The following is a 26,778-nucleotide window of genomic DNA, read 5'->3' as shown; positions in this document are numbered from 1 at the left end:
CCACTCCCCCCGATGCAGCTCTTCCTGGACAGGCCAGGCGGTGGGCATTCTCTCTCCAAGGTGTGCCCCATGGGCATTACTGTTTAAGACACTTCTGTCACATCCCACCCCATCCTCCAGGGCTCAACACTGTGACATCTCTATTCCCCACCCTCCCCTTCCCAGGGCAATAAAATGACCATGGAGGGGGCTTGCTCTCTCTTGGCTGTCATCCGATCGCCAGCAAAATTTAGATGTGAGAAACCCCCTTCCCATTCCATGGCAAAAACATCTTAGAAAAGCCATTACCCTCATTAGACATAGTTTTGGGCTCACAAAACACCTGACAGCCCCTCCCTCCTCTGAGAGGCGGAGATAGTGCTGACTGTAGTGACCATTGCGGGGTGCAGCATCTGGAAGAGCCAGGCAGGGTGTCTGCCCCCTCCTGAGTTGAAGTCATACTCCCCTGTGCCAGCTCAGAGGCCGAGAGCTGTGGACAGCATTGCCAGTAACAGGCCACCCTGTGCAGAAGGGAGCTGGCTCCAGCCTGGAAACCCGTCTGAGGTTGGGAGAGGTGCACTTGGGGCACGGGGAGAGGACAGGACACACTTAGCTGGAGATGTCTCTAAAAGCCCTGCATCGTATTCACCTTCAGTTTTTGTGTTTTGGGACAATTACTTTAGAAAATAAGTAGGTCGTTTTAAAAACAAAAATTATCGATTGCTTTTTTGTAGTGTTCAGAAAAAAGGTTCTTTGTGTATAGCCAAATGACTGAAAGCACTGATATATTTAAAAACAAAAGGCAATTTATTAAGGAAATTTGTACCATTTCAGTAAACCTGTCTGAATGTACCTGTATACGTTTCAACCCCCCCCCACTGAATCCCTGTAACCTATTTATTATATAAAGAGTTTGCCTTATAAATTTACATAAAAATGTCCGTTTGTGTCTTTTGTTGTAAAATCAAGTGATTTTTTCATAAGGTTCTTTTACTATTGGAAAAGATGGGCAGCACGCAGTTTTATTTTATTTTTGTAAGTTTTTTAATACATGTGAAAGCAAAGAATACTCAGCATGCCTTTCTAAGTGACGCGTTTGCACCTTTTGTTGGGAAGTACTGTATCCTGTGCTGTTAGCATTCTCGATAAATCTCTCTGTGAAAGTGACTCAAGGTCTGGGCTTTCATTATAAGACAGAAGTCCCCCTCCAGCTCACATGACAGCATGGTGCTGCGTTTCCTCATTGGATCTGGCTGTCCCTGGACAACAGATAGCTGCCTTCAGGCCTGCCACGAGAGGCCAAGGGAGGCTTCCTTCATATGCTGGCCTCGCCGGCCCCCTCAACTTGTTCCAAGCCAGTGCTTTCCAGGCACACTGCTCAGCGTGTGACAGGAAAGGCCTGGCATGAGTCAGCCTGCAGCACAACCTCCCTGCTCCTGACCCGTATGGTAGGGGCACTCCCTAGGTCTGGATGTGCTGTGGTGCTTTTGGACACCCCAACCCCTGCAGGCTGTGGCTCCTCCTGTGTCTCATTCTGGCCAGGACCCTCACATACCCTCTGCTGACTGTTAACCTGGTTCTCTGACCAGACAAGGGCAGGCTGAGGGGTTTGCCCAAAGGGGGCCCCCTTGTTACTTAGACTTCCTTGGCTCTCAGGAGCAGCCTCACCAGGTTGGTAAGGAGCTGGAGGAGACAACTGCTCAAAGGAGTCCAGCTTCACATGCACATACTGGAAGGTACCCTCTAAAGGCCGGGCCTTGAAAGGTAGATCCCAGGATTGAAAAGTCAACTTGTATGCATTGAGCATCTCGTGCACCAGCCCTGTTCCAGAAGCTGTTGGGCCTTCGTGTGTAAGCAGGACAAGTCCCCCCGTGGAGGTTAGCATGGGTGTGCATAGTCATTTCACATTCTTGAGTTGGTACATCTCAGTAAAGTCTATCCCGTGAGAAGCCATGGGTTTCATGGTATGGTTGGCATCTTCCTTAGGAGTGGCCACAGTGGTGGTGGCTTCTGGGAAGAGACTCCAACAGGGGCCAGCTGTGGGCCTTGGCAGATCTCGTTTCTAGGAAAAGTTCTAAGTCTGTAGGGCTAGGGGTGGGGAACCCCTTCCCTGTCAGGATCAAGAGGGCAAGGGGAACTGTCGCTGGGAGAGACATCCAGCTGGAGAAACTTTAAAAAGAGTAAGTCTGCGTTGCTGCTTGTGGGGTCTTCCCCATCTCAGGGCGGGGACCGGGGGTGGCGGTCCAGACAAGTGCTCAAGGACGATGCCCAGGAGGGGACAGGAGCTCTGCCGGCGGGCTCAGGAAGCCTTCACAACTGCTTGAGCTCACCCTTGCCAAACGAGGGCTGGGGCAGCAGCAACGCGTACACTCACGGCTGTGGGGGCCAGCGTTCTTGGCACATTTCAGGACACCCAAGGAGTCTGAATGGCTCAAGGCTGCTGCTCTGTGCAGGGGGCTAGACGTGGGGCGGACGGGCAGGGCTCCTGGTAACAGCCCTGTAGGCCGCAGTGGAGAGCAGGGCTCCCGCCGGGCCGCCCAGGAGCTTTCGGCAGGCCCGGCCCCGGCCCCTTTCCGAGCAGCCCGGGCCTCCGCCCTGCCCTCAGTCCCCAACGCCGGGAGCTGCCGTTCGTCCTCCAGAGCCCCGCCCGGGCGAGCCCGGGAGGCCGACTGCCGCGCGCGAAACGCGCCGGGACCCGAACCCTCCCCGACGCGGGGCGCCCCCGTGTGGCCGAGCGCGCGGCCGCGGCGCGCAAGATGGCGGCGAGCCCGGGCACCGCCCCTTCCGCCCCGCCGGGTGTCGCACGAGGCCGGCTCGAAGGGGAAGTGAGTCAGTGTCCGCGGACCCGGCCGGCCCAGGCCCGTGCCCGCCGCGGCCTTGAGAGGCCCCGACAGGCCCCGGCCCGGCGGCGGCGGCGGCGGCGGCGGCCATGGCCGGGGGGCCGGGCCCGGGAGAGCCCGCAGCCCCCGGCGCCCAGCACTTCTTGTACGAGGTGCCGCCCTGGGTCATGTGCCGCTTCTACAAAGTGATGGACGCCCTGGAGCCCGCCGACTGGTGCCAGTTCGGTGGGTGGCGGCTGGCGGCCGGGGGGCGGGGGGCGCGCGGGCTCCCGGCGCCGACGCCTGACGCCCCCTGCTCCGCAGCCGCCCTGATCGTGCGCGACCAGACTGAGCTGCGGCTGTGCGAGCGCTCCGGGCAGCGCACGGCCAGCGTTCTGTGGCCCTGGATCAACCGCAACGCCCGTGTGGCCGACCTGGTGCACATCCTCACGCACCTGCAGCTGCTCCGCGCGCGGGACATCATCACAGCCTGTGAGCGCGGGACTCCGGGCACCCCACGGCCGGGAGGCCGGCGGGCCCCACGGGGCTCCCCGACCCGGGCCTCAACCTTCCTTTCCTTCCTTGACGTCCCAGGGCACCCTCCCGCCCCGCTTCCGTCCCCAAGCACCACTGCCCCGAGGCCCAGCAGCATCCCTGCACCCGCCGAGGCCGAGGCCTGGAGCCCCCGGAAGTTGCCATCCTCAGCCTCCACCCTCCTCTCCCCAGGTAAGAGGGCCCTGTTGTTGGGCTCGGTGGACCCAAAGAAGGGCCCACCTTGACCATGGCCACGGCTGTAGACCCTGCTGCTGGTCTCTGCCTGCCTCTCACTGGTGTCTTTATGAAGCTTTTCCAGGCTCCCAGACCCATTCAGGGCCTGAGCTCGGCCTGGTCCCAAGCCCTGCTTCCCTGCGGCCTCCACCGCCATCTCCAGCCCCTTCCTCTACCAAGGTAGGTGTCTCCTGCCCCTAGGGAAGATTCGAGACAAGGAGGAAGGAATTCAGCCTTTGGTGTACCACAGAGCCGCAGTCAGCCAAGCTGGGTCAGCTGGGAGGCAGCTGTGGTGGGGACAGCCTGGAGCCTTCGGCAGAAGGGAGGAGACAGGGACCCCACCTGATCCAGGCTCTCTTTCCACAGCCAGGCCCAGAGAGCTCGGTGTCCCTCCTGCAGGGAGCCCACCCCTCTCCATTTTGCTGGCCCCTCTGTGAGATTTCCCAGGGCACCCACAACTTCTCAGAGGAGCTCAAGATCGGGGAGGGTGGCTTTGGGTGCGTGTACCGGGCAGTGATGAGGAACACGGTGTATGCTGTGAAGAGGCTGAAGGAGGTGAGTGTCGCACCCTGGCAGGGACCCTGGAAGGCCATCAGACAACCCTCACTCACTTCTCCAGCCTTTCCCCCTCGCTTCCCCACACAACTCCTTCAGCCCTCATTCCGGCGCAGGGTCCCTGGCCCCTTGGTTGTTCTGGGCCTCAGGCACGTGGCACTGGTGGCCCGAAGGCCTTCGCTTCGAGAGCCTCACCCTGCCCGTCTTCCCTGCCCCTTCCCCCACCGCACCCTGGGGGCTGCAGGACGCTGACCTGGAGTGGACTGCAGTGAAGCAGAGCTTCCTGACCGAGGTGGAGCAGCTGTCCAGGTGAGGCCAGATGGGGAGCCACACCAGGTCCCGTGGGGCTTCAGACCACACACTACACGACCTGGCTCCCTTGGGCGCCTGAGGCCTGCCAGGCCCAGGCAAGCTGAGGCCCCAGCCAGGGCTGCCCACCCAGTCTGGCCTGATGGAAAGTGCTCCCCTTTTTCAAACAGGTTTCGTCACCCAAACATTGTGGACTTTGCTGGCTACTGTGCTCAGAACGGCTTCTACTGCCTCGTGTACGGCTTCCTGCCCAACGGCTCCCTGGAGGACCGGCTCCACTGCCAGGTAGGCTCACCTGGCCCGGCACGCTTCCGAGGACCCAAAGCACCCCTGACACCTGGCTGGAGCCGGTCGCGGGGCCTGGGGCTTTTAGCCTGTGTGAGCGGGTCCTGCTAGCAGGCCAGGCCTGCACTTCCAGCTCCCCAGCAGCACCCCGCTCAGGATTTGGCCCATGGTGGGGTCACTTTTTTTTGAGGTGGAGTCTTTCTCTGTCACCCAGGCTGCAGTGCAGTGGTGTGATCTCAGCTCACCACAACCTCCACCCTCCGGGTTCAAGCAATCTTCCTGCCTCAGCCTCCCGAGTAGCTGGGACCACAGGCACACACCACCATACTTGCCTAATTTTTGTATTTTTAGTAGAGATGAGGTTTTGCCATGTTAGCCAGGCTGGTCTCAAACTCCTGACCTCAAGTGGTCTGCCCACCTCAGCCTCCCAAAGTGCTGGAATTACAGGTGTGAGCTACCGTGCCTGGCCTGGCCCACTGTTTTCTATAGAGCTCTTCCCCAGGCCCCTCCCCTTTGCAAGCGGAGTAGCTGGAGGGTCTCATCAGCAAGCCCCGGAGGCAAGGGGGTCTGGGGCTACCAGCTGGACCAGCCAGCGCTGACGGAGGACCCCCTTGCCTCCTCCGGCATACTGTGTTTGGGGAGAGTGGGAAGAATGCCTTCAAGGACTTCCCGACCACCCAGGGACAAAGGGATGAGCCCTGGGAGCCTATGCCCAGCAGATTCTATTGAACATGTCCCCAGCCACTGCCCAGCCTTGAATGCTTTGACAAGCAGCCAGAGTAGCTTAACAAGTGCAGGTCACGGAGACTTTGCTCCTCGTTTTCCAGAAGGGGGAAACTGAAGCCTAGAGAGTGAAGTGGCTGTTCCAGGCTGCACGGTGACAGATAGAAGGTTGGTTGGGATCAAGGAACGGCCACCCAGCAACCTCCCCTGTCCCCATTTGCCGCCCCAGACCCAGGCCTGCCCACCTCTCTCCTGGCCTCAGCGACTGGACATCCTTCTGGGTACAGCCCGGGCAATTCAGTTTCTACATCAGGACAGCCCCAGCCTCATCCATGGAGACATCAAGAGGTGAGGAGGGGCCCATGAGAACTGCAGGGGCAGGGCCTGCAGCAAGGGGGGCCCCGTCCCGTCAATGTGGGGATCAGGCATGGCCTAGGACCTCAACACCCGGTATGGCACAGGTGTGGAAACAGGCCAAGGATGGGCCCCACTGATGAGCAGAGGCCCCCAGGCGGCTGGAGTACTCAGGGCAGTGCCAGCACTTTCTGTGGGCAAGGCACTGGGCTGGCAGCCTCAAGTCCAGCCGTACCTAAGCCGGGCAGGTGTAGGAGCTAGGACTGGGCTGACGCCACTGTCTTCCCTCCCCAAGTTCCAATGTCCTTCTGGATGAGAGGCTGACACCCAAGCTGGGAGACTTTGGCCTGGCCCGGTTCAGCCGCTTTGCCGGGTCCAGCCCCAGCCAGAGCAGCACGGTGGCCCGGACGCGGACAGTGCGGGGCACTCTGGCCTACCTGCCCGAGGAGTACATCAAGACAGGAAGGCTGGCTGTGGACACGGACACCTTCAGCTTTGGGGTGGTGAGCCACTGACCCCTCTGCTGGCTCAGAGGAGGAGAAGCCACAGGCAGGCAGAGGTGGGGGCCGCAGAGTGTACTGCGGGCCAGGGGCCATCTGCCAGGACCCCAAGAGGCTGCAGCTCCAGGGCCCCCCTCCCTCCGAGGCTCTCCTCCTCACCCTGCACCTAACTGTGTGTTTGTAATTTGTCTTCGAATGGGCCCTCCAAGTCGCCTGAGCTTCAGTCCCATAACATCTGGCTCTGCCTTTGTCCACACCTTTGTCAGGCCCGATCCATGTCCACACCAGAGGCCTCTTCCCTGCCAAGGCCACTGCCATGCTCTCCCTCTTCCCTCTCTCCAGGTGGTGCTCGAGACCCTGGCTGCTCAGAGGGCTGTGAAGACGCACGGTGCCAGGATCAAGTATCTGGTGAGCCCCCTGAGGCGGGGCCAGGCGGGGACACACAGCTGCTGGCAGCCAGCAGGCACAGCCCCAGCGGTGGGGATGATTGGGGCGCAGTGCCCATGGATGCCTCTGTTGCCACAGTGGCCGCATTTGTGAAAGTTGGCAGGGCCTCAAACAACTCCGTTTACCTTGCTGAGAACAAACCTGTTTGCCTGCAGACACTATGAGCCTTGTACAGACCCCATCTGGGCTGGGGGCAGGGGGAGGGGCGGTCCCAGGGCGCTGGGTAGAGAAGCAGGCCCCAAGGAACCTCCTGGGCCCTAGCAGGCTGCAGCTGAGCTCTCCACGCCGTGCAGGGCAGCCTGAGCTGCCTCATGCTCTTACTCCACTCTGTCTGCCTCACCATGGACTGTGGTGGGGCCAGGAGACTGGAGACCTGGGTTTTAGCCCCAGCCTGATAGTGGCCTTCCAGCAAATTCCTGCTCCCCTCTGGGCCTGTTTTCCCATATGCAAAACAGACTTCACAGAATGTGCTCAGCCAGTAATTGCTTCACTGCTTCTCCTCCTGTTTGGGGCTGTTCCTGTGTGCTGTGGGGTCTCCATCAGGATTCAGCCCCGCTGAGAACCCAGAAGCCGGGCTCAAGCCCTCCTTCCTTTCCCCTCCGCATCCATCCATCCATGCATCCTGCTGAAGAAGCGCAGCAGGCTCCTTGGGGGTCCTTGGACTTTCCCACTTGCTCCCCACCCTGCAGCCAAAGTGCTCTTTTCAAAGGCCCCTTTGCATTTTCTCTGCTCTTGGGGTGAAGGCCCAATCCCTTATGTGGTTGACCCCACAATGCCCCAGGTCCCCAGGACTCGGGGCGCTCCCTGCCACCTGCTTCACAGCCTTAGTATGTGCTGTTCCCTCTGCGAGAAAAGCCACCGCCCACCCTGGCTGTTCCTCCTGGTCTGTCTGATCTCAGAACTGGAGATGGCCTCTGGTCCTGTTTCCACCCCCAGGGTGCCTCTCTCTGTCAGGTGCCTGTGGGGAGCCTCTCTCTGTGGAGCCTCTCTCTGTGGAGCCTCTCTCTGTGGAGCCCCTCTCTGTGGAGCCTCTCTCTGTGGAGCCTCTCTCTCTGTGGAGCCTCTCTCTGTGGGGAGCCTCTCTCTCTGTGGAGCCTCTCTCTCTGTGGAGCCTCTCTCTGTGGAGTCTCTCTCTGTGGAGCCTCTCTCTGTGGAGTCTCTCTCTGTGGAGCCTCTCTCTGTGGAGTCTCTCTCTGTGGAGTCTCTCTCTGTGGGGTGCCTCTCTCTCTGTGGAGTCTCTCTCTGTGGAGCCTCTCTCTGTGGAGTCTCTCTCTGTGGAGTCTCTCTCTGTGGGGTGCCTCTCTCTCTGTGGAGCCTCTCTCTGTGGAGCCTCTCTCTGTGGAGCCTCTCTCTGTGGAGTCTCTCTCTGTGGGGTGCCTCTCTCTCTGTGGAGTCTCTCTCTGTGGAGCCTCTCTCTGTGGAGTCTCTCTCTGTGGAGCCTCTCTCTGTGGAGCCTCTCTCTGTGGAGCCTCTCTCTGTGGAGCATCTCTCTGTGGAGCCTCTCTCTGTGGAGTCTCTCTCTGTGGAGTCTCTCTCTGTGGAGCATCTCTCTGTGGAGCCTCTCTCTGTGGAGCCTCTCTCTGTGGAGCCTCTCTCTGTGGAGTCTCTCTCTGTGGAGCATCTCTCTGTGGAGCCTCTCTCTGTGGAGTCTCTCTCTGTGGGGTGCCTCTCTCTGTGGAGTCTCTCTCTGTGGAGCCTCTCTCTGTGGAGCCTCTCTCTGTGGAGCCTCTCTCTGTGGAGCCTCTCTCTGTGGAGTCTCTCTCTGTGGAGCCTCTCTCTGTGGAGCCTCTCTCTGTGGGGTACCTCTCTCTGTGGAGCCTCTCTCTGTGGGGTGCCTCTCTCTGTGGGGTGCCTCTCTCTGTGGAGTCTCTCTCTGTGGAGCCTCTCTCTGTGGAGCCTCTCTCTGTGGAGCCTCTCTCTGTGGAGTCTCTCTCTGTGGAGCCTCTCTCTGTGGAGCCTCTCTCTGTGGAGCCTCTCTCTGTGGGGTACCTCTCTCTGTGGAGCCTCTCTCTGTGGGGTGCCTCTCTCTGTGGGGTGCCTCTCTGTGGGGTACCTCTCTCTGTGGGGTGCCTCTCTCTGTGGGGTGCCTCTCTCTCTGTGGGGTGCCTCTCTCTGTGGGGTACCTCTCTCTGTGGAGCCTCTCTCTGTGGGGTGCCTCTCTCTGTGGGGTGCCTCTCTCTGTGGAGCCTCTTTCTGTGGGGTGCCTCTCTCTGTGGGGTACCTCTCTCTGTGGGGTACCTCTCTCTGGGGTACCTCTCTCTCTGTGGGGTACCTCTCTCTCTGTGGGGTACCTCTCTCTCTGTGGGGTGCCTCTCTCTGTGGGGTGCCTCTCTCTGTGGGGTGCCTCTCTCTGTGGGGTGCCTCTCTGTGGGGTACCTCTCTCTGTGGAGCCTCTCTCTGTGGGGTGCCTCTCTCTCTGTGGGGTACCTCTCTCTGTGGGGTACCTCTCTCTCTGTGGGGTGCCTCTCTCTGTGGGGTACCTCTCTCTGTGGGGTACCTCTCTCTGGGGTACCTCTCTCTCTGTGGGGTACCTCTCTCTCTGTGGAGCCTCTCTCTGTGGGGTGCCTCTCTCTGTGGGGTGCCTCTCTCTGTGGAGCCTCTCTCTGTGGAGCCTCTCTCTGTGGGGTGCCTCTCTCTGTGGGGTACCTCTCTCTGTGGAGCCTCTCTCTGTGGGGTACCTCTCTCTGTGGGGTGCCTCTCTCTGTGGGGTACCTCTCTCTGTGGGGTACCTCTCTCTCTAGGATACCTCTCTCTCTGTGGGGCACTTTCCTTCTCGGCTCTGCCCTCTCAGGCTACTTCATGCCTCAGACCCCGGCTCCTGGGTCACTTCCTCAGGTCCTGGTAGAATGCTCCATGGGCCTCTCCCCCACCAGGAAGTCAGATCTGTCAAACCAGGGCCCAGGGTTCTGTTTGTTCCTGTATGCCTAGAGCCCAGAGCACCACTGGTCCACAGTAGGTGTTTAATAAATCTCTAGAAGCTACTCGGGAGTCTGAGGCAGGAGGATCACTTGAGCCTGGGAGTTGGAGACCAGCCTGGGCAACATAGCAAGATAGGCATGGTAGTACACACCTGTAATCCCAGCTGCTTGGGAGACTGAGGTGGGAGGATCACTTGAGCCTGAGAGGTTGAGGATGCAGTGAGCCACGATTGCACCACTGCACTCTAGCCTGGGTGACAGAATGAGTCCCTGTCTCAAAAAAAAAAAAAAGTAAGTTGTAGAAAGACCAAGAGCTGTGGCACAGTGTCTCACACCTGTAACCCCAGCATTTTGGGAGGCTGAGGCAGGAAGATCACTTGAGCCTAGTTGGAGACCAGCCAGGCCAACATAGCGAGACCCCATCTCTTTTTTTTTAATCAAAAAAACAAAAAAACACCATAGGATTGAGTGACAAGGACTTGAGGATTGCAGCTGTAGGTGTGGCCACCTGGTAGCCATATTCACATGATCTATCCCACAGAAAGACCTGGTGGAAGAGGAGGCTGAGGAGGCTGGAGTGGCTTTGAGAAGCACCCAGAGCACACTGGCTGCAGATTCCTGGGCTGCTCCCATCGCCATGCAGATCTGCAAGAAGCACCTGGACCCCAGGCCCGGGCCCTGCCCACCTGAGCTGGGCCTGGGCCTGGGCCGGCTGGCCTGCTGCTGCCTGCACCGCCGGGCCAAAAGGAGGCCTCCTATGACTCAGGTAGCCAGCTGCCCACTGGGATGGGGTGGCCAGCAAGAAAGCCCGCATTCCAGGCCCTGCTCTGTATTGACCCCATCTCAGCACCTGCTAGGTCTCTCTGGAGTCTCCACGCATTTCTTACTTGCCCTTTGGTTCTGTTTGGGGCAGGGCCTCTCTGAACTGAGGGTCCCGGGCAGTCCTGCTTTGCGGAGCCCAGCTCTGACCCCACTTCACAGAGAAAGAAGGAAAGAGCTTCTGCAGTGCCCCCTGCTGGGCGCACTGCACCACTGCATCTGCCTTTTTCTGTCCCCTCCCTAGTACCCCACCTCTTCTCTGGCCCCGTTTGAGGGCAGTGGGGCAGTGAGATTCACTTTGTAGAAGAAAAAGAGGTCATTCTCAGTCCTTGCCTTTGGCAGCCGCGGTTCTTAGCACTCCCTGTGACGGGAACAGAGGGGCGAGGGGCAGAGCGTTCCCAACTGCAGGGTATACCGTTTTAGAGCCCCAAGGCAGGTCACGGATGGCCTGGAGCATCCCTGTGGTTTGCCCACGGGGTGACCGGCCAGGGCTGCCATCTCACCCTGAGAGTCCCTCTTTTCCACTTGCAGGTGTACGAGAGGCTAGAGAAGCTGCAGGCAGTAGTGGCGGGGGTGCCTGGGCATTTGGAGGCCGCCAGCTGCATCCCCCCTTCCCCACAGGAGAATTCCTATGTGTCCAGCACTGGTGGTGCCCACAGTGGGGCTGCCCCATGGCAGCCCCTGGCAGCACCATCAGGAGCCAGTGCGCAGGCAGCGGAGCAGCTCCAGAGAGGCCTCAACCAGCCTGTGGAGAGTGACGAGAGCTTAGGTGGCCTCTCTGCTGCCCTGCGCTCATGGCACTTGACTCCGAGCTGCCCTCTGGGCCCAGCACCCCTCGGGGAGGCCAGCTGTCCTCAGGGGGACACCGCAGGAGAATCGAGCTGGGGGAGTGGCCCAGGGTTCCGGCCCACAGCTGTGGAAGGTAGCTGGGGAGATGGGTTCCCAGGAGAGGGACCAGGGCCTCCTTGGGCCAAAGCCTCTGTAGTCCCCACCCCAGCCTTCTAGAAGAGAACCAGGGCCGGGTGTTCAGCTCGCTGTGTCCTTAGCAAGCCTGGTTTCCCCTCCCCAGGCCACGTCCTCCCCAGGTGGAGCTTGCTCTCCAGCCCTCTCCCAACCCCATTCCTGAAGGCTAGGAACAAGGAGTGCTCTGTCCCGGGTAGCCTGAGAGCTGGGCCCTGCCCTTGGACTTCTCTGAGGAATTCAGGCCTGAGGCCAGGGAGGCAGGGTGCTAGGCTGGGGGTTGGGGAGACGCAGCATGAAGCTAAGGGAGTGCTATCTCCACCCCAGGACTGGTCCTGGGCAGCTCTGCATCGTCATCATCAGAGCCACCGCAGATTATCATCAACCCTGCCCGACAGAAGATGGTCCAGAAGCTGGCCCTGTACGAGGATGGGGCCCTGGACAGCCTGCAGCTGCTGTCCTCCAGCTCCCTTCCAGGTGCTGCCGCCCGGGCTGGCCTCTGGGGTGCTCAGGCGCATCCGTGCCAGCCCCAAAGAGCAGAGTGTCTGTCCCAGTTGTGCTGAGGGCGTGGGGCAGCCGGGCAGGCCACTGGCTCTGGCGACCTCTGGAAGCCCAGCTGGCCCCACATGCCTCCCTTAGCAAGACCCTGGCCCACTCCCTCCCTCCTGACAGTAACCCCTCCTTTAGCCTGAGGGCGCTTGCCCCACTCTGCTTTCAGGAAATTAGGAAGCCCCAGCAGGAATTTTCCATCCCGGGTACTATTTGAAGAACCACTGCTTAGGAACCCTCAGCTGGGTGAGGTGGCTCATGCCTGTAATACCAGCACTTTTGGAGGCCGAGGTGGGAGGATCACTTGAGCCCAGGAGGTAGAGGCTACAGTGAGCCATGATCAAGCCACTGCACTCCAGCCTGGGAGACAGAGCCAGACCCTGTCTCAAAAACAAACAAACAAAACCCCTCAATTCCCACGAACGCCCCAGGAGATGAGGGAGTATGGCCCAGCCCTTGAGCCAGGGCTTCTGGCAGTGGGGGAGCCTCCCCGATTTGCTAAGCGGACTTTCCTCTTCCTTCTGTAGGCTTGGGCCTGGAACAGGACAGGCAGGGGCCCGAAGAAAGTGATGAATTTCAGAGCTGATTTGTTCACCTGGGCAGATCCCCCAAATCCGGAAGTCAAAGTTCTCATGGTCAGAAGTTCTCATGGTGCACGAGTCCTCAGCATTCTGCAGGCAGTGGGGGCGGGGGCCTATACCCGCGGGGGAGAGAAGGCGGTGGCCCTGCTGTTCTAGGCTCTGTGGGCACAGGCAGGCCGAGTGGAACCCTGCCTCCATGCCAGCATCTGGGGACAAGGAAGGCTGGCATCCAGTGAGGAGGCTGGCGCATGTTGGGAGGCTGCTGGCTGTACAGACCCGCAAGGGGAGGAGAGGGGCTGCTGCGTAGGGGTGTGGAGCAGGGAGCTGGCTCCCCTGAGAGCTAGGCAGGGCGTCCGCAGCCTAGGCCTCTGGCAGCAGCTCTTTGCCCATCTCTTTGGACAGTGGCCACCCTGCACAATGGAGCCGATGAGGCCCAGGGCCCTCCTAGCTGCTTACAATTTGGAAAAGTGTGGCCGGGCACGGTGGCTCACGCCTGTAATCCCAGCACTTTGGGAGGCCAAGGCAGGAGGATCACTTGAGCCCAGTAGGTCAAGACCAGCCAGGGCAACATGATGAGACCCTGTCTCTACAAAAAATTGTTTTAAACAATTAGCCTGGCGTGGTAGCACACGCCTGTGGTCCCAGCTACTTGGGAGGATCATTTATGCTTGGGAGATTAAGGCTGCAGTGAGTCCTGATTGTATCGCTGTACTCCAGCCTGGGCGACAGAGCAAGACCGTGTTTTGAAAAGAAAAACCCTGGGAAAAGTATGGCTATAAGTCCTGCGATTCAGTCCTAGCAAGAAGCAAGAATTCTGAGATCCTCCAGAGAGTCGAGCAGCACCCACCCTCCACCTCAGGCCAGTGTGTTCAGGCTTTACCAGGGACCTGTAAGCTGGCCTAATGTGATGGCCTGCAAGTCAGGCTGTCCGTGGGCGCCACAGACGAGCTCCAAGCCAGGTCAGGCTTTGGAGGCCACAAGCACAGCCTCAGGCCCAGGCACTGATTGTGGCAGAGGGGCCACTACCCAAGGTCCAGCTAGGCCCAAGACCTAGTTACCCAGACAGTGAGAAGCCCCAGGAAGGCAGAAAAGTTGGGAGCATGGCAGACAGGGAAGGGAAACATTTTCAGGGAAAAAACATGTATCACATGTCTTTAGAAGCAAGTCAGGTTTCATGTAACTTAGTGTCCTCTTGCGTGTCCAAAAGTAGCCCAGGGCTGTAGCACAGGCTTCACAGTGATTCTGTGCTCAGCCGTGAGTCACACTACATGCCCCCATGAAGCTGGGCATCGGTGAAGTCCAGGTTGTCCTTGAGTAATAAAAACATATGTTGCAATCTCGGGCTGTACTTGTGGACTTTGTTGCACTGAAAGCCTTGAGCTTTCCCAATGCCTTACACCTCAGGGTTCTTGAGTATCCCAGGTCTTGTTACTACTCTGGGCTGGCCACACCCAGTACTTCCGCGTCAGGTTTTTCCTGATGTAGTCCATGTTTTTTATGCTATTCTAAATGGTATCTTTGATTTTCTAATTCATGATATTATACAGAAATGCAATTGATGCTGGGTGTGGTGGTTCACGCCTGTAATCCTAGCACTTTGGGAAGCTAAGGTGGGCAGATCACTTTCGCCCAGGAGTTTGAGACCAGCCTGGGCAACATGGCGAAACCCCGTCTCTACAAAAAGTACAAAAATTAGCTAGGCATGGTGGTGCATGCCTGTAGTTCCAGCTACTCAGCAGGCTGAGGCGGGAGGATCGATTGAGCCCAGGACGTTGAGGCTGCAGTGAGCCATGAGTCCACCACTGCACTCCAGCCTGGTCAACAGAGGGAGACCCTGCCTCAAAAAAAAAAAAATGCGGTTGAGTTTTGTATATGAACCTTATATTCTGTGACCTTGTTTAAATTCTTTTTTGTTTTTCCTTTTTTGAGATGGAGTTTTGCTCTTGTTGCCCAGGCTGCAGTGAATGGCGCTATCTCAGCTCACTGCAACCTCTGCCTCCTAGGTTCAAGTGATTTTCCTGCCTCAGCCTCCCGAGTAGCTGGGATTACAGGCACCCACCGCCACACCCAGCTAATTTTTTTTTGTATTTTTAGTAGAAACGGGGTTTCATCATGTTGGCCAGGCTGGTCTCAAACTCTTGACCTCAGGTGATCCATCTGCCTCGGCCTCCCAAACTGCAGGGATTACAAGCGTGAGTCACTGCACCTGGCCCTTTTTTTTTCTTGATCAGCCTAGATAGATAGAGGCTTATCAATTTTTATTGTTAATTTCAAAGGACCAATTTTTGCTTTTACTGATTTTTCTCTGTTGGTTTATTTTCCATTTTGTTGATTTCCACTTTTTGTTGTTTCTTTCCTTTCGTTTATTTTGGGTTTAACCTGCTTGTCTCTTTCCAGCTTCCTAAGGCATCACTTTAAATCACTCATTTTTAAGCCTTTCTTTTTTTGAAACGAAGTCTCACTCTGTCACCTAAGCTGGAGTGGAGTGGCACGATATCTGCTCACTGCAACCTCCGCCTCCCAGGTTCATGCCATGTTCCTGCCTCAGTCTCCCGAGTAGCTGGGATTACAGGTGACCACCACCATGCCCAGCTAATTTTTTTGTATTTTTAGTAGAGACAGGGTTTCCCCATGATAGCCAGGCTGGTCTGGAACTCCTGACCTCCAGTGATCCGCCCACCTTGGCCTCCCAAAGTGCTGGGATTACAGGCGTGAGCCACTGCGCCTGGCTAGCCCTGTTGTTATGAAATGCCCCTTTCAATCTCTGGTAATATTCCGTCTTTCAAAGTCGGCTTTGTCTGATATGAATATTGCTACTCCAGCTTTCTTATGCTTAATGATTTTCATGGTCTAATTTTTTGCATTATTTTCTTTTAACCTAGCTAGCTGTCTCTCCCCCTCTCTCTCTCTCTCAATCTCTGTGTGTGTGTGTCTGTGTGTATATATATTTTTTTTCTTTTTTTTTTTTTTCTTTTTTAAAGCAAGGATCACTCTGTTGCCCAGGCTGGAGTGCAGTGGTGTGATCTTGGCTCAGTGCAAGCTCCACCTCCCAGGTTCATGCAATTCTCATGCCTCAGCCTCCTGAGTAGCTGGGATTACAAGTGCGTGCCACCGCGCCCGGCTAGTTTTTGTATTTTTAGTAGAGATGGGGTTTCACCATGTTGGCCAGGTTGGTCTTGAACTCCCGACCTCAAGTGATCCACCCGCCTCAGCCTCCCAAAGTGCTGTGATTACAGGTGTGAGCCACTGCACCTGGCCCAAGCTGTCTTTATATTTACTTTTTTCCCTTTTTTTTTTTTTTCTTTTTTTTTGAGATGGAGTTTTGTTCTTGTCGCCCAGGCTGCAGTGCAATGGCACGGTCTTGGCTCATTGTAACCTCCGCCTCCCAGGTTCAGGTGATTCTCCTGCCTCAGTCTCCCTAGTAGCTGGGATTACAGGCGTCCGCCACCACGCCCGACTGATTTTTCTATTTTTAGTAGAGATGGGGTTTCCCCATGTTGTCCAGGCTGGTCTCGAACTCCTGACCTCAGGTGATTCACGCACCTCGGCCTCCCAAAGTGCTGGGATTGCAGGTGTGAGGTACTGCACCCAGCTTTTTTTCCAGATAAGAGTCTTACTCTGTCACCCAGGCTGAAGTGCAGTGGTGTAATCTCGGCTTACTGCAACCTCTGCCTCCCAGGTTCAAGCGATTCTTCTGCCTCAGCCTCCATAGTAGCTGGGACTACAGTTGTGTGCCACCACGCCTGGCTAATTTTTATATTTTTAGTTAGTAGAGACAAGGTTTCACCATATTGGCCAAGCTGATCTCAAACTCTTGACCTCAGGTGATCTGCCTGCCTCAGCCTCCCAAAGTGCTGGGATTACAGGCGTAAGCCACTGCAACCAGCCCAGCCTTACTCTTTTAAACAATCTGGCAATCTCTGCCTTTAGTTGGTCTGTTGAATCCATTGACATTTAATGGTTAGGGTTAAGTCTATCATCTTGTTATTTGTTCTGTTTTCCTCTGTTTTTGACTTCTGGATTAATTACATGTTTCTGGGATTCCGTTGTTTCTCTGCTATTGGCTGGGTCGCTCTGGTAACTCTGAGAGTGCTGGTGCTGCTCAGACCCCCTTGCTAAACCATGGTCTGAAAGTGCCTCCAGGCAGAAACTCAGGGTGTTTGTAAGGCTCACCTTCTTTGTTTTCTCTCTGCTCACAGCCTATTGTCCAATATCTAAAAATAGTTGCCCAGTTTTTTAGGTGTTTACAGCTGGCATCAGTTATTCCATCGTGGCCAGAATTGCAAGTTTCTCTTCTTTTCTGAGGACTTCTTCACTCATAATGTCACCCCACATGATCAATTTCTTCCTGGCTTCTGGATCTATTTCTTTTTTCTTTCTTTCTTTCTTTTTCTTTTCTTTTTCTTTTTTTTTTTTTTTTTTTTTTTTTTTTTTTTTGAGACAGAGTTTCACTCTGTCGCCCAGGCTGGAGTGCAGCGGCGCTATCTCGGCTCACTGCAACCTCCGCCTCCCGGGTTCAAGCAATTCTCCTGCCTCAGCCTCCTGAGTAGCTAGAACTACAGGCGTGCACCACCAAGCCCGGCTAATTTTTGTATTTTTAGTAGAGATAGGGTTTCCTCATGTTGGCCAGGCTGGTCTCCAACTCGACCTCAGGTGATCCGCCCACCTCGGCCTCCCAAAGTGCTGGGATTACAGGCGTGAGCCACTGCGCCCAGCCTCTGGATCTATTTTCATCAAACATGTCCTGGTAGCTTCCGTTCTTGAAGAATAAAAATAAAAACTCACTTGACCCAACACCCCCTCCAACCACAACCCTAATTCTCTGTTCCTCTTTGTAGGTGAACTTTTCGGAATCCTTGTCTGTTTTCTCGCTTGCCCATTCCTTGTGCAGTACCTCTTCCTCTGCTTCTACGCTGCCACTCCATCCAATCAGTGTTCGTCCAGGACAGCAGTGATCTCTGTGTTGCCAAATCCATCCAGTCCTCTTGGACTTTCTCTCGCCGGTGCCCACTCCCCTGCCAACCACTTGCCTCTTGTGACCTCTGTGATGCTGAAGTGTGTCTCTTTCTGTGTGTGCTGTGAGCTCTCTCTACCCAGCCCCTACAAGGTGTGAGTCCCTCCAGATACACCCCTGCGCCCTCTTAGCTGCCTGCATCTCCGTCATGCTTTCTCCTCTGAGGTTTTGGTCTTCCGATTTCTCTCACAGGCACCATAAACTTAAATGGCCAACCAGACTTGGGATTCCCTTTCACCGAGCTTCCCACCTCAGCATGTGGGACTAGTTCCAGCGCTCACCCAGCTGCCCACGCCAGAGCCTCAGGAGTTAACGCTTTTCTGAAAGACGTTGTTAGGGAGGTACAAGTTAAAGGTAAAAAAGTACACAAACTGTACTTGTACAGCCCAATGACTGTTTTATACATACATGGCCATGTGGCAGCCACCACATAGACCCACATATTAATCTGCTCCAGTTATCTCTTGCTAGATACCAAGCTGCCCCAAGATGTAAGGGCTGAAAATAATGGCAATGTTTGTTTTGCTTGTCAGCCTGCACTCTGTGAGGTCTCAGTTGGCAGAGCTCATCTGCTGCAGTTGGTTAGCCGGGGCGGCCCAGTGGCCACGAGCTGGAACCGCCCATCCTTCGTGTCCAGCGGAGGATGCTGCCAGGGTGAGGACACCTCTACGTCCCTGGAAGGCTGGGTTCTCCGGGGAACATCTCAAGCCAGAAAGCCCAGCGGAGGCCACATCATCTGATGGCCTGACCTCAGGATCAGGTGCTGCCACTTCCCCAGCAGCCTGCTCACTAGACGCAAGTCCCTGAGGCCAGTGTATGCAAGGGGAGAGGCGCTGTAGGTCGCCTTTTTTTGATGAGTGTAACACCAGAGAACGTGTGGGCATGTTACAAACCACCCCAAGGGGATTCTAGAACCCCAGAAAGGTTTCTTACAAGAGACAACCACTCTCCTGGCTTTAAACGCGTATAGTTTTGCATGTTCTAGAAGTTCATGTCAATGAGATTGTGTTGTGATTTAGTTTGGGTGTGTGTCCCTGCCCCAGTCTCCGGTGCTGGAGGCGGGGCCTGGTGGGAAGTGACTGGGTCTCATGAATGGTTCCACGCCATCCCTGGGTGCTGTTCTCATGATAGTTGTTTAACGGTGTGTAGTGCCTCCACTGTCTGGCTCTTGCTCCTGCTGTGGCCATCTGATGTGACTGCTCCCCCTTTGCCTCCCGCCATGATTGCAAGCTTCCTGAGGCTTCCCCAGAAGCAGATGCAGCCACGCTTCCTGTCCAGCCTGCAGAACCGTGAGCCCATTCAACCTCATTTCTTTATAAATTGCCCAGTCTTGGCTATTTCTGTGCAGCAGTGCGAGGATAGATTAACACGTGGTGCGGCCTCGCGTCTGCCTTCTGCACTGTTGTTCTGATGCAGCCATGAGTAGCGCTAAGCGATTGCTTCGCCTTCCTGGGTAGCGTTCCATTGTATGAACAGGCCACATTTGACTCTTTCTACTCTTGAATGTTTGGATTGAGTTTGGCTGGCATAAAGCTGTTATGAACATTTCTGAATATGTCTTGCTGCACGTATGCACTCATTTCTCTTGGCTGTTGTACACATCTGTATACACATGTTGGAACATCTGAGCAGGGAGACTCGATGGGAGCTGGCAGTGCTGTGGTGGTCCCACAGCAGGCCTCACAGCACACAAATGCCTACTGCGTCCCCCCGCCTTCCAGATCCCAGGCGAATGGCTCCTGTGGGTAACCCTAACCCAGGGCCACACAGGGACAGGGATTCTCGGAAACACAAAAGCATCACAGGCGTGTGTCCCTAGGAGCAGAGTTGCTGGGTCACAGGCAGTGCATGCGCTCAGCTTTAGTAGGTGCTGCCGGACACTATCCAGAGCAGCTGGACCAGCTGACGTGTCCCCAGCAATGTATGAAAGTTCTGGCTGCTCCACACTTGGTACTGGAAGCATGTTTTCATCGTAGTCATTCTAATAGGCACAACGTGGTATCTTATTGTAGTTTTAATTTGCATTTCCCTAATGACTAATTGATGCTCAACATCACTTCATTTGCTTATTGGCCTTTCTGTGAAAGGCATATTCAAATCTTTTTCTTATTGTTTAACTAGATTGTCTTTTCCTTATTAATATATGGTACTTCTTTGCATGTTCAAGATAGATGATGTCTCTTCGGCCGGGCATGGTGGCTCACGCCTGTAATCCCAGCACTTTGGGAGGCCAAGGCAGGCAGATCACTTGAGGTCAGGAGTTCGAGACTAGCCTGGCCAACATGATGAAACCCCATCTCTACTCAAAATACAAAAATTAACCAGGCATGGTGGTACATGCCTGTAGTCCCAGCTACTCGGGAGGCTGAGGCTGGAGGATCACCTGAATCTGGGAGGCGGAGGTTGCAGTGAACTGAGGTCATGCCATTGCACTCCAGCCTGGGCAACAGAGTGAGATTCCATCTCAAAAAAAAAAAAAAAAAAAAATAGGTCGGGCGCAGTGGCGCAGTGGCTCACATCTGTAATCCCAGCACTTTGCGAGGCCGAGGTGGGCGGATCACCTGAGGTCAGGAGTTTTAGACCAGCCTGGCCAACATGGTGAAACCCCATCTCTAATAAAAATACAAAAATTAGTCAGGCGTGGTGGTGCACACCTCTAATCCCAGCTACCCGTGAGGCTGAGGTGGGAGAATCACCTGAGCCCAGGAGGTCAAGGCTGCAGTGAGCCGAGATTGTGCTACTGCACTCCAGCCTGGGTGACAGAGACCCTGTCTCAAAAAGAAATGATGACTTTTGATGAACAGATCTTAATTTTTAAAACATTATGCCTTAGGGATAAAAGCACATGATTCTTAATTTTAGCGTAGTCGAACTCACCCCTCATTTCTGTTATGGTTAATGCTTGCTTTATTTCATATTTAGATCTGTGCTACATCTCAAATTGATACTTGTATCTGGGGTAGGTAGGTATCAAGATGTCCTTTTTTCACAGGGACATCCAGTTTCGCCCACGCCCCTTAGGAGAAAGACTCCCCGGGGAGTCTGGCAACAGAGAGGGGCAAAGCACTCAACTCAACAGAGCAATGACTCCATTTCTGTGCTGGTCTAGGAAGTGTCAGCGCCTGCGGGTAGGCAAAGAGGAATGGGCTGGAGGAAGGGATGCTGGAGGCACCAGGAAACTTTTGGTTTATTCTTATTTGGTTTATGTTTATTCTCTTTTATTTATTTATTTACTTACTTACTTAGAGACAGAGACCAGCTCTGTCACCCAGGCTGGAGTGCAGTGGTGCAATCATAGCTCATTCCAGCTTCCACCACCCAGGTTCAAACCATCCTCCCACCTCAGCCTCCCAAGTAGCTGGGACTACAGGCACTCACCACTATGCCTGGCTAATTTTTTTTTTTAATTTTTTGAGACAGAGTCTTGCTCTGTCACCCAGGCTGCACTGCAAGTGGCGCGATCTCAGCTCACTGCAACCTCCGCCTCCCGGGTTCCAGCAATTCTCCTGCCTCAACCTCCGGAGTAGCTGGGACTACAGGCGCCCGCCACCACGCCCAGCTAATTTTTTTTTTTTTTTTTTTTTTTTTGTATTTTTAGTAGAGACGGGGTTTCACCATGTTGGCCAGGCTGATCTCGAACTCCTGACCTCGTGATTCACCTGCCTCGGCCTCCCAAAGTGCTGGGATTACAGGCGTGAGCCACTGCATCCGGCCAATTTTTGTATTTTTTGTAGAGATGGGGTCTCGCCATGTTGCCCAGGCTGGTCTCAAATTCCTGGGCTCACACAATCCACCTGCCTCAGCCTCCCAGCTAGCTGGGACTGCAGACATGAGCCCCCACGCCCGGCCTGGTGTGTTCATTCTCTTGATTGTGGTGATAGTTTGGCAGATATAACTTTCAAACTGTTCACTTTAAATGTGCAGTTTATTTTATGTCAATTATACCTCAATAAAGCTGTTTTTGGCCGGGCGCGGTGGCTCACACCTGTAATCCTAGCACTTTGGGAGGCCAAGGTGGGCGGATCACGAGGTCAGGAGATTGAGACCATCTTGGATAACATGGTGAAACTCCATCTCTACTAAAAAAATACAAAAAATTAGCCAGGCGTGGTGGCAGACGCCTGTAGTCCCAGCTACTTGGGAGGCTGAGGCAGGAGAATGGCGTGAACCCAGGAGGCAGAGCTTGCAGTGAGCCAAGATCGCACCACTGCACTCCAGGCTGGAAAACAGAGCAAGACTCCATCTCAGGAAAAAAAAAAAAAAAAAAAAAAAAAAAAAAAGCTGTTTTTAAGAAATAAAATGCAGCCGGGCACAGTGGCTCATGCCTGTAATCCCAGGACTTTGGTAGGCTGAGATGGGAAGATCACTTGAGGTGAGGAGTTTGAGACCAGCCTGGCCAACATGGTAAAACCCTGTCTCTAGTGAAAAATACAAAAATTAATGGGGTATGATGGTGCACGCCTATAATCCCAGCTACTCAGGAGGCTGAGGCAGGACAGTCACTTGAACCTGGGAGACGGGGTTTGCAGTGAGCTGAGATTGCGCCATTGCATTGCACTCCAGCCTGGGCAGCAGGGTAAGACTCTGTCAAAAAAGAAAGCAAGAAAGAGAGAGAGAGAGAGAGAGAGAGAGGGGGAAAGGAAGAAAGGAAGGAAGGAAAGAAAGAAGGAAAGAAAGGAAGAGAGAAAAAACGTCTCTTTGAGGCAGCATATTGATTGATTGGTTTTGTTTTCCCTCTACTCCAGCCCGGCAATCTTTGTGTGTTTATCGATTTTCATTTTAATGGATTTGCCAATATGGCTGTATGTGCGATCTTTTATTGTGATAAAATATACAGAACATAATATTCATCTGTTTAACTATTCATAAGTGTACAACTTGGGGGCATGGGCTTTGTTTCTTCACCCTCAACATCCTCTTCCTCCTCTGCACCATTAGACCGTGACCCCCGCCACCCTCCTGCTCTGGCTGTGTGTGAGGACCAGCTTACCATTTGTTTTCTGTTGTCCCATCTGTTGTTGGTTACTTTCTTTCTCTTTTTTTGCCTTTTCTCAGTGTCACTTTTCATTATTACTCCAGCAGTTACCCTAGGGATTGAGTCTGCAGCCCTGCCTTAGGATAGCCTTAGCGCCGGCACAGCGGCCCAAGCAACGCCAGAGCCTCCCAGCAGCGAGACTGTGTTTCCGCCTGGCCTCGGGTGCTCTTGTTTTAATATATTTTAAATCCCAAAGGACATTATTAGTGTTGTTCTAAACAACTCATTTTTTACCCATATATACACCCTTTCTAGAGCCTTCCATGCCTTCCTGCAGATCTGTTCTTCCACCTCAGATCTCGATCTCTCTCTCAAATTACTTTATTTTTTGGCAGAAAATAGGGTCAAGAAAATAACAAGTGGATAACATCATCTCAGTAGGAGACATTGAAGAATACGAGTGAACACCCATTCTCAGCTCCGTTCTGATCCTGACTTATTCCTACAAACATGCCGCAAACCCTCTCCGGGTCCCAGCACGTAGAAGGCAGTGTATTTTGAGTGAAGTTTGAAATAACAATATGTGTTTCTTTCATGTGTTTGTTGAGAGGGCTTGGGTGATCAGGATCATGCTGGGACTTTTTTTTTTTTTTTTTTTTTTTTTTGAGACAGTGAGACAGGATCTCATTATGTTGCCCAGGCTGGAGTGCAGTGGTGTGATCACAGCTCACTGCAGCCTTGATCTTCTGGGCTCAAGCAATCCCCACCTACCCGCCCCCCCAGCCCCTGCTTTAACCTCTGGAGTACCTGGGACCTCAGGCGCATGCCACCATGCCCAGCTAATTATTTTTACTTTTTAGTAGAGACAGGGTCTCGCTATGTTGCCAAGGCTGGCCTCAAGCCCCTGAGCTGAAGCGATCCTCCTTCCTCAGCCCCCCAAAGTACTGGGATTACAGCTGAGCAACTGTGCCCAGCTGTCCTGGGGTTTTGAACAGCTTTGTTAAGACACCTCACACACCACAAGGTTCAGTTGTTTGAAGTGTGCAACTCATTGTTTTTAATAGATTCACAGACTTGTGCAACCAGCACTGTATTTGAGCATATTTTCATCATTCCAAAAGAAACACTGGCCAGGCGGGGTGGCTCACGCCTGTCATCCCAGCACTTTGGGAGGCCAAGGTGGGTGGATCACCTGAGGTCAGGAGTTTGAGACCAACCTGGCCAACATGATGACACCCCGTCTCTACTAAAAATACAAAAATTGCCCAGCAATCGTGGCAGGTGCCTGTCATCCCAGCTACTCAGGAGGCCGAGGCAGGAGAATCTCTTAGAACCCAGGAGGCGGAAGTTGCAGTGAGCCGAGATGGTGCCACTGCACTCCAGCCTGGGGGACAGAGCGGGACTCCATCTCAAAAAACAAAACAAAACAAAACAAAAAAAACAAAGAAAAAGAAACATCATACCTTTTAATAGTCACTGCCCATTTCTCCCCCATTTTCCCTTCCAGCTGAGGCAGTCACTCATCTCCTTTCTGTCTCTATAGATTCACCTACTCTGAACACTCCATATAAACGGGATAATACTCATGGGATCTTTTGTGTCTGCCTTCTGTCACTTAGCATTATGATTTTGGGGTTCATTTATGTTGCAGCATGCCTCAGCATGTCATTTTTTTTTTTTTTTTTTTTCTGAGACTGGGTCTCATTCTGTCACCCAGGCTGGAGTGCAGAGGCATGATCTTGCTCACGGCAACCTCCACCTCCCAGGTTCAAGCAGTTCTCTTGCCTCAGCCTCCAGAGTAGCTGGGATTACAGGCGCCCGCCACTACGCCCAACCAATTTTTGTATTTTTAGTAGAGATGGGGTTTCACCATGTTGGCCAGGCTGGTCTCAAACTCCTGACCTCAGGTGATCCACCCACCTCGGCCTCTCAAAGTGCTGGTATTACAGGTGCGAGCCACTCGGACCAATGCTGGGTTTTCTTTGTATTTATTTTGCTTAATGGTTGGGACGCCCACATGCGTCCCTTGGCCTTTCTCTCAGTTGAGTTTATGAGCCACACTGAGTTCCACCACTCGTGATGTTTGGTTGGGTTTTTTACTAAAGATCTCCCCAAGAGCCATGCCTGTGGTCTCTAGGACAGCAGTTGCCGTGGCAACCCCCAGCAAGCGCTTGTGAGCGGAAGCTGGTTTCACCCTGTCAGCAGGAGGGGCGAGACAGGGGACAGGCTGGCAGAGGGACCGGAACCTGTGGTTTCTGAGGGACAGGGCAGCACAGAGACGCCACTCACCTAGTGAGAGGCTGGAAGAGTGGGTAGGCTTCTCACTACCGCCTTCACAGCGGAGCAGCTGCCACCCGATAGCAAATGTAACAGAAATGGCCTCGCCCATGCTTTTCTGGGAGGGAAGGAAAGTCAGTGAATGAACAACTCCCTCTTGGGTTGGGTTTTCTGCTGAGTCACTGCCTTAATGGCTACCAGAGACAACTGACACCCCCTCCCTAGGCCGGTTTCTAAGGCAACCATTGAGCAAGGCGGCCAGTGCCGACCAGCCTGGAATCAGAAGAGACGCCTATACCCGGCCACCATGTTGCCTTTTTTATTTCTCTCCAGAATTTTTAGAGCCTATTTTTTAAAAAGAAAAACAAAACAAGCTTTTCTTTTTTTAAAAAAGAAAAAACCCTCTCAAAAAAAAAAAAATATCCAAATAGTACAGACATGTACAAAGTAAGAAAAACCCTTTCTCAGTCTCCCAGTCTCCAGTCCCCTGACTAACAGTAGCTGTGGCCACCAGTCCCTGGTTTAAGTCCCCTCTACTCACGCTTCTCTCATGATTCCACACCTTGCCAGTTTCACAAGACAAATCGAGAGTGTTCCCTGGACACAGATGACCCTGACTTTTGTTCTTTTTTAGAGCTGTATGAATGTACTCTGCGTCATTTATTTCACCAGCCTCTCCGAAGGGTCAGTTCGGTTGTTCCAGTTTCTGTGTCTTCAGGTGAGATCTGTGTGAGCAGCAGTCAGGGTCTGGCTCTGTCACTCAGGCTGGAGTGCAGTGGTGCGATCATGGCTCACTACAACCTCGACCTCCCAGGCTCAAGTGATCCTCCCATCTCAGCCTCCTGAGGAGCTGGGCTACAGATGTGTGCCACCATGCCCGGCTAATTGTTTATTTTTCTGTAGAGATGGTGTCTCACTATGTTGCCCAGGCTGGTCTCAAACTCCTGACCTCAGGTGATCCACCTGCCTCGACCTCCCAAAGTGCTGGGATTACAGGCGTGAGCCACCATGTCCAGCCTCATCTTTGCACATTTCGTAGATTAAAAAACCATATCTTGTTTTTAAACATGCTTTTCTTTCTTTCATCATGAGTTCAGGTGGACCTTCCTCCATTGTCAGATTTCCATCAGGTTGTGGGTCTTTTCCTGATTGGTGGGTGGAATTATTTCCATATTTGGGATTGTAATCCTTTGTCCACACATGTTGCAGATACTCTGTCCTGGTTTCTGTCTGACTTTGCGGTACTTTCCGTACAAAAACTAATCTTTTCTTTTAAGCTTCTGGCTTGCATATCAGGCTTCAAAAGGCTTTTCCCACTTTCAGATCATTTTTGAAAGCCACTCATGTTTTCTTCCAGTATGTTTATCTTTTAACATTTAATTATTTTCTGATATGCAGAGAAGTGTGCCCAACTAACAGGGAATACTCATTCTTTTCAAACAAACATGAAACATTCAGAAACATACCATGCTGCCGGCCACAAAGAACAGGTCAGCAAGAAGTGGAGATTTGACAGACCTCATTAGTGACTGAAATGCAAAGAAAACACTCCCTCCCCACGAAATCTCCAACTGAAAATCAGGCTGAAGGAGTTTGAGACTAGCCTGGACAACATAGTGAGACCCTGTCTCTACAAAAAGAAGGAAAAATTAGTTGGCACAACTAGCTGTCATCCCAGCTACTTGGAGGCTGAGGTGGGACGATCACCTGAGCCCATGAGGGCAAGGCTGCAGTGAGCCATGATCACACCACTGCACTCCAGCCTGGGTGACAGAGGGAGACCCTGTCTCAAAAAACCATAAATGACCCTTTATTTATTTATTTATTTATTTATTTAAGACAGTTTTGCTCTTGTTGTCTAGGCTGGAGTGCAGTGGCACAATCTCAGCTCACTGCAACCTCTGCCTCCTGGGTTCAAGTGACTCTCTTGCCTCAGCCTCGCAAGT

The 26,778-nt window shown here is 53.9% G+C and overlaps 3 protein-coding genes across 6 annotated transcripts in view; 2 read left to right on the top strand and 1 right to left on the bottom strand.

Annotated features, from left to right (window-relative positions):
* Positions 1–26,778, bottom strand: part of LOC126945506 (emerin-like) — a 365,730-nt gene that overhangs the window by 249,180 nt on the left and 89,772 nt on the right. The window lies entirely within an intron of this gene.
* Positions 1–26,778, top strand: part of NAA10 (N-alpha-acetyltransferase 10, NatA catalytic subunit) — a 126,262-nt gene that overhangs the window by 29,424 nt on the left and 70,060 nt on the right. The window lies entirely within an intron of this gene.
* IRAK1 (interleukin 1 receptor associated kinase 1) lies at positions 2,807–13,902 on the top strand. Of its 3 annotated transcripts, XM_050775430.1 has the most exons (14): positions 2,807–3,044; positions 3,123–3,290; positions 3,393–3,524; positions 3,643–3,746; positions 3,933–4,121; positions 4,366–4,430; positions 4,601–4,715; positions 5,668–5,786; positions 6,088–6,295; positions 6,635–6,700; positions 10,199–10,423; positions 11,008–11,398; positions 11,764–11,913; positions 12,513–13,902. In XM_050775430.1, exons 1-14 carry the CDS (start codon positions 2,909–2,911, stop codon positions 12,569–12,571), a joined length of 2,127 nt encoding a protein of 708 aa, XP_050631387.1. In that variant the 5' UTR covers positions 2,807–2,908; the 3' UTR covers positions 12,572–13,902. The 3 variants fall into 3 exon arrangements, with proteins under 3 accessions (XP_050631387.1, XP_050631386.1, XP_050631388.1); XM_050775429.1 differs by having other exon boundaries at positions 2,909–3,290; XM_050775431.1 differs by lacking the exons at positions 11,008–11,398; positions 11,764–11,913 and having other exon boundaries at positions 2,909–3,290.

The sequence above is a fragment of the Macaca thibetana genome, chromosome X (genome assembly GCF_024542745.1).
Source record: "Macaca thibetana thibetana isolate TM-01 chromosome X, ASM2454274v1, whole genome shotgun sequence".
Lineage (NCBI taxonomy): Eukaryota > Metazoa > Chordata > Mammalia > Primates > Cercopithecidae > Macaca > Macaca thibetana.
The sequence above is the reverse complement of the archived record's forward strand: the minus strand, read 5'-3'. Positions and strand labels throughout refer to the sequence as shown.